General features: G+C 41.1%; 3 protein-coding genes across 3 annotated transcripts; 1 reads left to right on the top strand and 2 right to left on the bottom strand.

The window, feature by feature from the left end:
- Nucleotides 1-5: 5 nt before the first annotated feature.
- Nucleotides 6-1,758, bottom strand: LOC137394115 (uncharacterized). Its single transcript, XM_068080835.1, has 2 exons — nucleotides 1,071-1,758; nucleotides 6-682 (listed from the first exon to the last, which is right to left on the bottom strand). Exons 1-2 carry the CDS (start codon nucleotides 1,756-1,758, stop codon nucleotides 6-8), a joined length of 1,365 nt encoding a protein of 454 aa, XP_067936936.1.
- Nucleotides 1,759-5,259: 3,501 nt separating this feature from the next.
- Nucleotides 5,260-6,480, top strand: LOC137394114 (uncharacterized). The gene has a single exon (XM_068080834.1). It carries the CDS (start codon nucleotides 5,260-5,262, stop codon nucleotides 6,478-6,480), a length of 1,221 nt encoding a protein of 406 aa, XP_067936935.1.
- A 4,213-nt stretch (nucleotides 6,481-10,693) lies between these two features.
- Nucleotides 10,694-14,770, bottom strand: LOC137393788 (uncharacterized). The gene is made up of 2 exons (XM_068080480.1): nucleotides 14,032-14,770; nucleotides 10,694-10,824 (listed from the first exon to the last, which is right to left on the bottom strand). The coding sequence occupies exons 1-2, from the start codon at nucleotides 14,740-14,742 to the stop codon at nucleotides 10,816-10,818; spliced, it is 720 nt and encodes a 239-aa protein (XP_067936581.1). The 5' UTR covers nucleotides 14,743-14,770; the 3' UTR covers nucleotides 10,694-10,815.
- Nucleotides 14,771-15,058: the final 288 nt, after the last annotated feature.

The following is a 15,058-nucleotide window of genomic DNA, read 5'->3' as shown; positions in this document are numbered from 1 at the left end:
ATACTCTATCTTTCAGGGTGAAGTACAAAGAGGTGTTTCCTATTTCTACGGATCTCGCTTTGTCCGACCCGCACCCAATAACTATCTGGAGAGTTATCCTCTCTCAGTACAACACATTTTGCCCTTGGGTCTGTAGGTGCCCTAACAAAGACTGTCTGACCTGGGCTCAATTTACTTAACAAGGAAACTCTATATTTCTTATCCCACTTACGTTTCAAATTCTTCATACGAGAATTCTCCAATTCCTCAAACTGACCATAATCGATGTCACTCTCATATGGCATGCCTAATTTACACCTTACCGCCCTACCAAACATAAGTTCACTAGGTGTGAACCCCGATGGTAATGGGGTAGTACGATAAGCCATTAACGCTGCATATTTGTCATAAGATCTTTTCCATAAAGACTTAACAATTTTTACAGCGCTTTCTGCCATACCATTAGAACAAGGGTATCTAGGACTGCTAGTAATTAAACTAAACCCTTGATCCTCAGCAAACTTCCTAAATTCCTTGCTATCAAAGCACCTTCCATTATCTGACCTAACTATGTTAGGTATGCCAAACCGAGAAAATAATTCTCTCATAACAGTAATTATTGCTCCAGGTGCTTGTGAAGCAACGGGTAATGCCTCTATCCACTTGGAGTAATAGTCAACTGCCACTATGAACACACTGTTCTCTAGAACAAACAGATCTGAACTGATAACCTCTTATGGTCGGGAAGGTAACATTGACTCATGCATAGGCTGATGTTTTATTTGCGAATGCACAATACAAACATTACATCTACTTATGAAATCTTCAATATCACCAGAACAACCTGGCCACCAAAAGTGGCGTTGGGCTCTCCTACGACATTTAGTGACGCCTTGGTGTCCTTCATGGCATAATTCTATGTAGGTATTGAGGTCTTAAAGACTGAGGTATATATATCCTAGAATTATACAACAACATGCCTCCGTATACACACAAGCTATTTTTAGCTGTGTATAACTTAGACATTTCACCTTGTAAACAGCCATGTTTATCTGGCCATCTGTTTATCAAATATTCCATACACAGACTACCACACTCGTCATTAGCCATAGCGCTGACCACGGCCTCCTCCCTCACATCTGTATGTGTGCTAGAAGAGACTATGTTGTGCACATAAGCTTCTATCGAGTCACTCTTAGACTTAGTCTCACCACATGTATCGCTGTTAGGACGACTCAAAGAATCAGCTAAATACATATCCTTACCTGCTGTATGAAAAATATTGTAATCATACCGCATTGACCTTAACTTAAAACGTTGTACTCTCGCTGGCAAGCAGGAAAGATCTTTTTCACCTAGAATCGAGATCAAAGGTTTGTGATCTGACTCTATTTCAAATTTCCATCCTACTAAGTAGTAGTCAAACTTTTCACAAGCCCATGTTATTGCTAAGGCTTCTTTTTCAACCATAGCATGCCGAGTTTCCGTTTCTGAAATTTTCCGTGATGCATACTCAACTGGTTGCCATTCATTTTCGTCAGCTAGTTGCAATAAAACGGCTCCAAGAGCATTTTTACTGGCATCCGCCGATACCCGATGTTTAGCTCTTAGATCAAACGTACATAAAACTGGTTTTTTAGACATTTCTTTTTTAACGTCTTCAAAAGCCTGGTGTTGATCAGGCCCCCAATACCATTCAGACTTAGAGCCTGAAACTTTATAAATAGGAGTACAAATTTCAGCTAGTTTTCTGCTTAACTGCATTAGGTAATTAACCATACCGGTGAAACGCCTCGCTTCGGTTTTGTTTAAAGGAGGTAACATGTTAACTATAGCTTCTATCTTACCAGGATCTGGCTTGATGGTACTGCCACTAACTACATGTCCAAGAAATTTTACTTCCGTTAAACCAAATTCACATTTTTCCTTTCTCAAGGTCATCCCAGAACATTCTATTCTTGCCAAAACTTTGCGAAGTCTCGCCCAATGTTGTGATGGGTCAGAACCATACACTAATATGTCATCCATTAAACAGATAGCGCCTTTCGAACCATCCAATATTTTTTCCATTGCTCGTTGAAAGTATTTTGGAGCTGAGGAAATTCCAAAGGGTATTCGCCTAAAGCAAAACCATCCCCACGGTGTTACAAACGTGGTCAATAATTTACTTTTAGGGTCTAATTTCACCTGCCAAAAACCAGAGTTGGCATCAAGTTTAGAAAACATTGTGCCTTTAGACAGTTTGCATAACATATCTGAGATCTTAGGTAAAGGGTAAATTTCCCTTTTAACTCCTTTATTTAAATTGGTTAAATCCACACACATTCTGATTTTACCGCCAGATTTCGGAGCTATTGTTAGACTCGAACACCAATCCGTAGGTATTTCTACTTTTTCTATAATCTTATCAGTGAGCATTTTATCAAGCTCTTTCTTAGCCTGAGATCTTAACCCAGCTGCAATTGATCTTAGGGAATACAACCTGACGGGTTCCGCCTCACCTCTCAAGGTGATGGAAAACATATCAGGCATAGTACCCAAGCCTTCAAACACTTTAGGAAATTTCTGAATAAGATCGAAATTATCCGTACACATACCATTAATGACAGCGAGTAAATTAAGATTTTCAAGTTCTGTCATTCCTAAAAGGTTGCATCTAGAACCTTCCAACACATATACAGGAACATCAGTAGTATGATATGAGCTCTCTATATTTACTCTACTGAATCCAAGAACTTTTAGACTTGAACCATCAGCACCACTAAGGTGTCGATCTGGCTCTTTCAAATTCAAACGGAGTTTACTTGATGTCTTAACAGTCAAAGTAGAAACATCAGCACCTGTATCAAATGTGAAATCAACTTCACTACCATTTACCTTCAAGGTCCTAACTATTTTATTATCTAGTCATTTAGGACTTGCAGATGAAAACCTTACACTTCTACTTGGGAAGTAAGAACGTTTACTATGGCTATCCCTTATATCAGGGCTTTTGCCCCTACTCCGATCACTCCCTGCTACTACTTCTGTTGTAGCGGTATCTATATTCACTTTTTCGAGTATTCTCGGCGCCATCTTTCTTACAGTCAATACTAGTATGACCTTTTCTATTGCATACAAAACATCTAGCTGCAGGGCAACTACGTAGCCTATGATCTCCACTACCACAGTTGTAACATTCATCGTCACTCTTAAGTGACTGTCCATTCTTAGACTTAACACGCCAATTGCGGTTATACCTATCAACGCTAGAATCTCTTGAAGACCTGCTAAAGTCTTTATACCTGATCCTACGATCATATCTAGGAGGTTCATAACCGGAATTTCTACTCCATTTTTTAGAGTATTTATTCTTAGACCTTTCATCATAATAACTTTTACGTTGCCTTAGTGAAATTATGTGAATTTCACCATTTTCGCAAGCACTTGAATCAGAACTTGAATAACAACTGGCTCCTTTTACTTTAGATTTATTTCTAGGAGCTTTTGTCGAAATTTCCGGAACACTAAGTTCACTAGTTTTACATCTAGCACCTTCCAATATGGCGTCAGATTCTCGTGCGAGTTTTCTGGCCCTCAAAGTATCCGTTAGAATTTTCCAATTCAACTCCGTTTGTTGCATTAATTGCCTACGTAAAGAACCTTTTCGCAAGCCATTAATAGCTATTGCAAAAGCAAATTCTTTCCTTACATCCTCATTACCACCAAAATTAACGCTTCTACTGAGTTTTTCAACTCGTAGTAAATAATCACTTTCCTTTTCAAAAGCCGTTTGTGAAACAGTAACGAATGTCATCGTTGTAACGTAAACCGTTTTATCAGTACCATAAATAGTAACTAAATGAGCCATTGCCTCATCGTAAGTAGAGTTTTCACCAAACATATGAAAACCAACAGAGCTTAAAGCATCTCTACCATCACTACCTATTGCGTGTAATAACGCAAGAAGTCTCGTACGGCCACCAAATTTATGGTTGCCGTCTTCATCCTTGCCCAATCTCATGCTAACCATTTCTCCGACGATTTTAAAACTATCAAACCATCTTTTCCATGAACCGTTAACGTCACCACTATCCAATTTTAATGAAGGAAACTCATTAAAATTAGACGTCATAATTGACGCGTAGCACAACACGAACACTACACAAGTGTTAAAAGCATCACCAAGTTTATCACCACCAACTGAGCACCACTGCACCGTAAACACTATATTTCACTAAGCACCACAACACTGTAAACACTAAATTTCACTGAGCACCACAACACTGTAAACACGGAAACCACACACGAAACACTTACCACGAGGTATAGAACCAAATCACCTTTAACAATTTAACAACCACGCATCGGCGATCCTGCCGACTGCGCTATGTTAAATAAGTACACTCACCAATAAATCTACTAGGGAAAAGCCCCGTCTGCAAATCGTCACATGATTATATAGCTTCCGTAGTCATCCACATGGTTGACTCCTCTAGGCCACGTACTTGCGGTGCGACCTCTCAATACCGGACTGGCATACGTAACCTAAGTTCCTGCAATACGAGCGGGCACGAGGCAGACACACGCATATACAACACTTAACACTTTCGGACTATCTATTCAGTGCCTTTGCAAGTCAAGTAGGTATCAGGGATTACGTGTATGTCACAATTTCCATTTCCATAATTCATTTCCATATTACTTCCATTTCCATAAAATTTCCATAATTTATTTTCATATTAATTCCATTTCCATCATTCATTTCCATAACATTTCCCTACTTCATTTCCATATTATTTCCATTTCCATGACATTTCCCTACTTCCTTTCCATATTATTTCCATTTCTATAGCATTTCCATAATTCATTTCCATATTATTTCCATTTCCATACCATTTCCATATTTCTAAAATAAAATTTCCGTATCTATTTTCCTAATATTCTGGAAATATTTATGTTTATGGAAATTTAACATTTCCATAATATGTTTAGCGATCCCTGGTAGGTATTGAATTGCTGTAAAAAATAAGCATATATTAGAGTAATAAACTATAATCATCATTTTTTTAATATGAGCATTAATTACTATCTTAACTGGAAATTCATGATCCTTGTTGTATATTAGAGTTATCTTCCCTATCTGTTCAATGTTTGGTTCTCATTAATCACGAGATTTAGTGTGATCAGTGTTCGTCCATGAAGGGAACAATAAACATGTGTAAACCATAAAGCTAATTCAGATCCTAATAAGATACAACAAATTGGCGACGATTGGATGGGATTAGCAGTAATAGCACAATGGCAGAGATGGGAATTAAAGCTCCTACACTACTGTGTGTAATGGGAAAACCTCCCACTCTGGAAAACTGGAGAACTTTCAAACAGCAACTGAAGCTGTACCTCATTGCATCAGGTATTCCTGATGATGCTGAAGCTAGAAAGCAAGCAATCCTTCTGACACTGGGAGGTCCTGAATTGCTTCGCATATATAATACATTTGATTTGGCGGAGGACCACGGAGAAACACTTAATCAAATCTTAGTGAGATTTGATAATCACTTTCAACCACGAGCAAATGTGCTTATAGAACGTTTCAAATTTCGATCAGCCAAACAGGAAATGGAAGAGTCTGTTGATGCATATCTAGTACGAATCACTGGACTAATTCAAGATTGCGGTTTTGCTGACAATACACGCAATGAACATCTTAGAGATCAGCTGGTCTATGGATGTTATGATGAACGGTTGCGAGAGAAATTGTTTCGAAATGCAGCGCTGACATTTGATCAAGCCAAAGCTGATGCTAGAGCTCACGAAGCGGCACGTGAACAAATGATGATATTCAATCAGGCCAGCCAAACTCGGTCTAATGAAAAGCATCGCGAACTGGGTGCCAATAAAGAGGTCGTTGCGCAGGTAGTCCAACGAAACTTTTCACCACAAGGTAACAAGTCCTGCTACCGATGTGGCCGAAGGACCCATCTGGCCAATAACTGCCCTTTTAAGGACGCGGAATGTCATCAATGCCATAAGAAAGGTCATATAAAACCCGTATGCCGCCAGAATGACCAGAAGAAGAAACCTAACCAGGAGAACGGCAGCAGTGTAAAAACCGTAGACAGTACTGGCCCGTCCAACCATCGAAGCAGAAAATCCGGAGATGATGAAGATGGAGAGAATCCTGTATATCTTACTTCGGAGGTAGTACACGCAACTGAAAGTTTACCTAAACATGGCCATCCAATAACTGTTACCTGTGAAATAAATCAAGTAGAGCTAAACATGGAAGTTGATACCGGATGCTCTACCACTCTAATCCCTGATTATGTGTATGACACTAAATTTAAACATTTAGTTTTACAACCATCTAATAAGAACTTTTATAGTTTTACAGGTGAATCGGTAGCCTGCAAAGGAAGGCTGTGGGCAGAGGTGCGCTATGCCGGATGGTCGGGGAATCTGTGGTTGTATGTGGTCACTGGTGCTAGATGTGTTCTTCTGGGGCGTATAAGCATATAAGCATATAGGATACCACTTGCACTAAAAGAATCGGTTGAAGTCGAGTTAGACCGGCTAGTAAAAGAAGGAATAGTCGAGCCTGTAGAATTTAGTGAGTGGGCGTCAGGGGTAGTACCAGTAGTGAAAGAAAATGGTAGTCTTAGGCTATGCGGTAATTTTAAACCCATTATTAACTCATGTTTACAAGAGTTGTCCCCTCCCCAGATACACATGGATGACATTCTGTCCAAACTGTCGGGTAGTAAGCTGTTTACAACACTAGATTTATCAGCTGCCTACAACCAGATGGTAGTAGATGAGCAGTACAGGGACTTGTTAACTATAGCTACATGCAAAGGTTTGTTTAGATTTAAACGTTTGGCCTTCGGTATCAAGACGGCTCCTGCTATCTGGCAGCATGCGATGGAGCAAGTTTTAAATGGATTACCAGGGGTTCAAGTCTACTATGATGACATTTTAGTTTCCGGTACTTCTAAGCTTGAGCATAATATAAACCTTGATGCCGTAATGGATAGACTAGAACAGTTTGGGTTGAGACTGAACAAGCGTAAGTGTAAGTTCATGCAGCTTTCGGTGCAATACCTAGGTCATATAATTGATGAGAAAGGTGTAAAGCCTGTCCCTAGTAAGGTAGAAAGTATCGTTGATACCAGTGTACCTAAGGATGACAAAAAGTTGAGGTCGTATCTAGGCATGCTGGGTTTCTATAGAAAATTCATTCCGAGATTTTCAGAAGTGGTGAAACCGCTAACAGAGTTATTGAAGGTCCCTGTTGATTCGCCAGTCTGGGGTTTAGAAGCGCAGAAAGCATTTGAAACGTCTAAGAAGTTGTTGATTACTAGTGAGTTTCTGATTCATTTTGATCCAAACAAACCGGTTGTACTTACTTGTGATGCCTCTAGAGATGGAGTAGCCGCGGTTTTGTCCCATAGGTCAGCTGATGGTCAGTGTCAGCCGATTCAGTTTGCTAGTAGAGTTTTGTCGAAAGCTGAGCGAAACTACCCTCAGCTAGAAAGGGAAGCTTTGGCCATAGTTTTTGGAGTTGAGCGCTTTTATTATTTTATCTTTGGGCGTACATTTACACTAGTCACTGACAACCAGCCATTAAGCATAATATTTGGATCCAAAGCTGGCATACCAGTCATGGCAGCAGAGAGATTACAACGATGGGCCTTAAAATTATCTGGATTTAACTATCAGATTGAGTGTTGTCGAAGTGAACAAAATCCAGCAGATTTTCTGTCTAGATATCCAGCTGAGAAAGGTGATAATGATCAGTCTGAAAAGGAGGAAGTAGCTTATGTATTCCGAGCAGCAAGTTTACCGGTTAATTCTGAACAAGTTGCAGTAGCCACTCGTACAGATGTGGTATTGTCAGAAGTAGTAGGTAGGTTACGGGAGGGTGGTTTAGAAAAAGCATCATCTGAATCAATGAAACCTTTCATAGCTAAGAAAAGCGAAATGTCTCTAGTAGGAGGAGTGTTAATGTGGGGGTTACGAGTAATAGTTCCAGAGAAGCTCAGGGCTAAGCTATTAGAGGAGCTCCATCAGGGTCATTTAGGCATGAGTAAAATGAAGGCTTTAGGACGCTCGTTTATATGGTGGCCTGGTTTTGATCGAGACATAGAGTTATGTTGCAAAGCATGCCCACTTTGTCAGTCACTGGGGGGAGATCCGCCAAAAGTTGAAGTTCACCCGTGGTTACCAGCTAAAAAAGCTATGCAAAGAGTTCACATTGACTATGCGGGACCAATCAAAGGAACAATGCTGCTGATAATAGTAGACGCGTACTCTAAATGGCCAGAAGTATATTTAACCACTAGCACTACGTCTACTAGTACGATCGGAATGCTTGCTAACTATATGTCGAGATACGGTTTGATCCAAGAGTTGGTATCCGATAATGGGCCGCAGTTTGTGTCTTATGAGTTTCAACAGTTTTTACAATCGAATGGGGTCAAGCATACTAGATCTGCTCCTTATCATCCAGCTACGAATGGGCAGGCAGAGCGTTTCGTAAAAACAATCAAACAGGGCTTACAATTGTGTATGGAAGAGAATCCAACTGATAGTATACAATTGTGTTTAGATAGATTCTTACTAGCTTATAGAAATTGTCCGCACATAGGCACCGGGGAGTCGCCCGCTCTACGATTCATGGGAAGGGAGCTCACTACCAAGTTAAATATGATTAGACCAACCTTTGAAGATCATTACGTTACAAGGGGTGGAGGTAGAAAACCTATCAGATTTCAAACCGGGGAATTAGTCTGGGCACGTAGCTATGTAGGTAGTACAAAGTGGCTAGAAGGCAGGGTTAGGTCAAGAGAAGGGCAATTACTATATAGTATAGAGGTCAATAATAAAATATGGAAAAGACACTTTGACCAGCTTAAACCAAGGCTGGTTGATACTCAGTTTGAAGAGTTCCAGGCACCTTTGAATGTGATTGACCCAAATCCGCCGCTTGTTGTAGATCCGGAAAGTGTGTCGGATCGAGGCGAGTCTGTGGGATGTCCGGCTGCGCCCGGCCCGCCTGGAGGGGCGCTGCCTGGTGTTGGTGGCGCGGCATCCGCGATTTCTCCTACCACTCCTCGCATATCCCTACCTACGCCTACAGCTATCCGACAATCTAACCGAGAGCGGCAGCCACCTAAGAGACTGATTGAAGAAGTTTAATATTACTATTACCCCGATATTCATTATTATAGAGTATTATGTTTTCTTTGCGAATTCGACAATCAAGTAATCAGCTGTATCTAGATTTTTATTGAGATGGGGAAGAGTTGTTGTATATTAGAGTTATCTTCCCTATCTGTTCAATGTTTGGTTCTCATTAATCACGAGATTTAGTGTGATCAGTGTTCGTCCATGAAGGGAACAATAAACATGTGTAAACCATAAAGCTAATTCAGATCCTAATAAGATACAACAATCCTTGTTTAACCCTTCTCATGGCTGTTTAGAGGTGGAACGAGACAGGTTTTTTAAGCTCGAGACGAGACTCGAGACACTGTCTTGTAAAAATTCGAGACTCGAGACACGAGACAGTAAAATAATGAGCATTTGGTGATGATTTCACTACACAAGTACTAGCTACTTGGTATATATAAAATTAATAAAACTCTTTTTAAATTGAATTTTCACCTGGTATAAACGATTTAAATACAACATTTTAATAGTGATATGCATGTAGTTTTTGTCAACAAAAGTGACACAAACAGCTCTAAAATACCGAAGTTATATATTCTAAGAATTTTGAGCTTGATTGATCATAATTATTATAAATGTATTGCTTTGTACATGTATATTTTTACCATCTATTGAATAGTTCTTACTTTTTAATGTAATGTGTAATGAAACCGATAGCCGTCGCTCTACAAAGAAATACCGCGACTAAAAGAACACACGATAACACTTTCATTATTATCGTTTCATTAATGTTAAGTTTTGTTTGTGTATTAGCTGTAGTATGTGAATTATATTTAAATTGTACTCATGAAATTATATTAATTACTGTATACATGCACATGTATATTCTTATATTGAGCTAACAAAACGTCATAGTTAATCGAACACGGATTATGGTCGACACGGCCTTTCGTTCGTTTCTCCGTGTCCGGGCAAGTTTTACCCGCGATTGGTAGTATATACGTAAAAGAGGCCCGAAATTTATGAAGGGCAGTTGGTGTTTAGACACGATACGATAAAATACAGACATTTTCCCGCAAAAGTCTTATCCGAAGAGTAATTAGATACGACCCGGTATCGGTTTTAAGGACACAGAACCGAACTAAAAAATAACAGGGCCGTTGTCCGGACTACATGATTAGACTCAGTGGCCAACATAATCAGTAGCAACAGGTAGTAACGGACCGGGTATAACTTTAAAGGCAGCTGCCCGCAATCCATTACAATATATGGAGTTGTTGCTACCGCAAGAAGCCATGTTTTAACAACCGTGCGCAGGCGCTTTAGTTCTATTTCCTGTCTCGAGTTTGGCAATAGTTAAGTCGAGACGAGACCGATACGAGACGAGACAGGTCGATACTCGAGACGTCTCGTGTCTCGTTCCACCTCTATGGCTGTTGTTATTGATCTAGTCAATTACTACGACTGACTAGCACAAAAAAAGGGGCGTGGCCTAAACGCTCCTTGTTGGCACCGAAAACCCTCGTGTAGTTATTGTTGATGTTCAGACAGGAAGTCCCCTTTTTTATTTAATCAGGTCAAGGTTACAACAATATGTAAGAACAAGGTCAAGGACATTCAGTATAATAATAGAGTTAATAGAATAGTAGATGAGTTAGTTATGTACAGCCAACATCCTCCCCATCAAAGCAACTACAACACAATAACATAACCTGTGTTAAAAGAGCATGTAAACTCCAAAAAATCTATGTTAACAACAAAAAAAACAACAGATAACGATATTAATCAGTTTAGAAAAATTATGTTACACATCAGTAAGCACATGACGGTCACCGACTATGGCGAGTACCGGCGAGGAGGATTAACCGCACGACCGGACCTGGTGGTACGCCTAGGCAAGACTTGATGATTAACAGGTTGAGGTTTGTGACCGCTATCAGTAAGGCTAGGGTTGTCAATTATGGGTAATGGTGGATTGGCTAGCTGACTAGGCGTTGGTGGTTGCGGTGAGCATTGTGCAGTGAGGTCTGATGGTGATGAGTCGCTGGATTGAGCTGTTTGTGACGGCAAAAGTTGGCGCCTGTTCCGCCTAAACCTGCGCCCAGTTTGTTGGTTCTGAACTATGTATGACCTGGGTGTTCCGGCCGTGCCCATTACATCATAGATCTGGTCACTCCACTCTCCATTGGTTCGTACTCGAACAGGAGAACCAGATGTCAACTGATTGAGAGGTTGATTGAGAGCCGATTGATCGTAATGCCTCTTGGCGGACATCTTGGCCTGTAAGTTATTCCCCAGGATTCTTTCAGTATCCACGTTAGGTTTAGTCAAACGCCTGGGCAGTGATGTTCTAACATCGGCACCTAACATTACCTCGTTAGGGCTGTATCCAGTAACGGTCTTTGAGCATCTATATGTCATCAAGGCAGCTGCTGGATCATCTTGTGACAAAATCTTCTTGGCTGTTTGAACGGCTCTCTCAGCAGCCCCATTAGACTGGGGGTAATACGGGCTGCTAGTCACATGGTCTATACCAAGGTCAGTCATGAACTTGGCAAATCCATAACTATTATAGGGAGGACCATTGTCACTAACTAGTTTGATAGGGATTCCCCAGCGAGCAAAGACGGACTTGAGTTTCTGGATTATGATATATGATGTGGTGTTTTGAGTGCGAATAATCTCAATGTAACGACTGTATAAGTCTACAACTACTAAGTATTTTGAACCCTTGTAGTCCAGTAAGTCTGTCGCAATGGTATGCCATTTACTTTCAGGAACGCTCTGTAAAATCATGGGCTCTTTTTGATTGGCGGGCTTATGCTTGTTGCAGAATTCACATGCTGCTATGTGGGACTGAATATCGCTGTTTATGCTTGGCCACCAAACCGCCTGTGCTGCCCTAGATTTGCATTTTTCCAACCCCCAATGACCTTCATGTATTGCGGCAAGTATGTCTTCCCTCAGCGACTCTGGGATTACTATTTTATTCTCAAAGAGAAGCATGTTTTCTGCAACGGATAGGTTGGAGCGTACATGAAATAGAGGGTGTAGTGCTGGGACAACATCTTTGCTGTATTTGGGCCACCCATCTAGAGTATAATGAAGCGCTTCTACCAAGATGCTGTCCTTTTGTGTAGCTCTGATGATGCTGTTTATTCTAGTGTCAGATATGGGGAGATTTGTTCTTACTGAGGTGAGATGCTCCTCTATTTCTTCAGTCAGTTTTACGTCTGGCACATCACTAAGGTCTGGTGATCGAGAAAGAGTATCAGGAACGACCATCTGTGGCCCTGGAAGATATCTTGCCACCGGATTATATCGCATGAGACGCATCAGTAAACGCTGACAACGGGGTGGGACTGTGTTCAGGTCTTTTCCGTTAATCATGGGGACTAATGGGGAATGGTCAGTGACTAGATCGAATTTCTCCAAGCCGCGCAAGTATTGGTCAAATTTTTCGCAAGCCCAAACAAGCGCAAGGAGCTCACGCTCTATGTTGGAATAGTTTTTTTCGGTCTCATTAGTAGTGCGGGATGCAAATGACACACAACGACCTTCTTGACAGATCATTGCCCCTAAACCATCAGCAGATGCATCTGCATACAAAGAAACTGAGAGTTTTTTATCGTAGTATCTAAGGCCGGGAGAACCTTTAAGACGTTCTATTATGGCCTTCATCGCCTCCTCTTGTGGTTGTCCCCAGGTCCAGACACTGTCGTTCTTTAGCAGGTTGTTTAGTGGGCTGGCGAGTTGTGAGAGGTTCGGGATGTATCGTTGCATGTAGTTTACCATGCCAAGAAAACGTCGAAGAGTATGAACATCTTTGGGATGACCAATGGCCTCAATTGCTGTCAGCTTGGATGGGTCTGGTTTGATGCCACTAGCATCGAACATATGGCCCAGAAATTTGACTTTAGATTGCCTGTATGAGCACTTGTCGCTGTTTAGTTCCAGTCCATGTTCTGCAACTCGCTTCAAGACTACCTCTAACCTCCGATCATGTTCTTGCATATCGCGACCAAAAATAAGTATGTCATCTTGATAGACAACGACTCCTTCACATCCTGATAGAATTCCTTCCATGGTCCTCTGAAACAACTCGCTGGCGCTGGATATCCCAAATGGTAGGCGTGTGAAACTAAACCTGCCTCTGTGTGTGATGAATGTGGTCAGCAGGCTTGATTCCTCATCGAGAGCTATTTGGTGGTAGCCGCTGCGGGCGTCGAGTGTTGAAAATACTGTTGCATTGCTAAACTTGGCTGCCAGTTCTTCGAAGGATGGTATTGGATAATTTTCTCTAACTACTGCGCGATTGACAGCCCTAAGGTCTACGCAGAGTCGTACATCGCCAGACTTTTTTTGGACAGGAACTATGGGGGAGCACCACTCAGTGGGTTGTGTTACCGGTTTAATAATGTTTTGACTGAGCATTCTGTTTAGCTCTTTGTCAACTTTGTCTAACATTGGGAAGGGGATGCGACGCGGAGCATTGATGCAAGTAGGTTTTATGTTACTTTTGAGGTTGATGGTTACAGGCTTCCCTTTAATCTTACCCAACACAGCACCAGGCCGGACCGCGAAAGCCGTGCCACACCCGACAGCACCAACCACAGAGCTGATGACCGCCATATGCTTAACTGCATTCCTAGACAAAAGGTTAGATCTACAATCAGCTACATAACATTTGAGTGAGTACTCATGACCATTGTACTTAGTGTTCAATATGAAATAGCCAAAAACAGTTACATCAGAGTTAACAGACTTTAATTCAATATTGGCTTTAGATAGAACAGGTTTATCAATAAGTAAGTCATAAGTGTTTTTGGATAATATGGTGACATCGGCACCTGTGTCAACCTTGAACTTAATGTTTGTGTTGCTTATAGGGATACTCACAAACCATGGCTCGCTGTTGTCCTGTATTTGTGTCACTGCATCTAAGTAGTAGGTCTCTCCTTCTGGCATATTTTGATCGACAATTTCTGCAGCAGCCGGAGTTAATCTGGTTCTACTCCTGCACTTCTTGGCAAAATGGTTTGGCTTCTGGCAATGGTGACATTGTTTACCGAATGCTGGGCATTGTCTTCTCTTGTGTTTAAGGCCACAGTTATTACAATTAATGGTTTCTTGGTAGTTGGCGTACGATTTTGTTACTGCCTGCCTGTCGCTATTCTTCTGGCTGGTGCCACAGCTAGCAGATGATCTGCTAATTGAATCAATCTCTACTTGTTTGGCAACCTCATTTTTGACTAGCTCATGGTGTCGAGACATATAGATAGTCTTGCTAAGGTCTAAGTTTTCCTCCAGCTGTAGCTTTGCAGACAGTTCTTTATCTAGCAGTCCAACGACTAATCTGTCTCTGATAGTATTGTCTCTTTCTGCTGCAAACTCGCAATGCTCACTGAGTTTGTATAAATCCCTAATAAAGCTCTCAATACTCTCGTCTGCTCTCTGAGCTCTTGTATGAAATATACTTCTAAGATGAATTACGTTCCGCTTTGGGTTGAAGTAATCCAGAAGCTTCTTAGAAACTATATCAAAATCCTTCTTCTCGTTATCATCAGCAAATGTAAATGTTTCATACAACTGTTCAGCATCCCCACCCATCGTGTAGAGGAGGGTTGCTATCTGTACACCACCGTCCTTATCCAACAAGCCAGTAGCTACCCTATACAGTTTAAATCGCTTCAACCATTCTGGAAACGATGCTGGTGATGAAAAGTCAAATCCTTGTGGTGCCTCAAGCTTAGACATGATTGTCAGCTAAGAATAGGCAATGGATGGCTATTAGCAATCAGCTAAGAGTAGGATTAAATAGATAGTTCTGAAGGCAAAGAAGGACACACTGCCACCATGTTGATGTTCAGACAGGAAGTCCCCTTTTTTATTTAATCAGGTCAAGGTTACAACAATATGTAAGAAC

Source organism: Watersipora subatra, chromosome 4 (assembly GCF_963576615.1).
Source record: "Watersipora subatra chromosome 4, tzWatSuba1.1, whole genome shotgun sequence".
In the NCBI taxonomy this organism is placed as follows: Eukaryota; Metazoa; Bryozoa; class Gymnolaemata; order Cheilostomatida; family Watersiporidae; genus Watersipora; species Watersipora subatra.
Note: the sequence above shows the minus strand (reverse complement) of the source record. Positions and strands in the feature narration are given on the sequence as shown.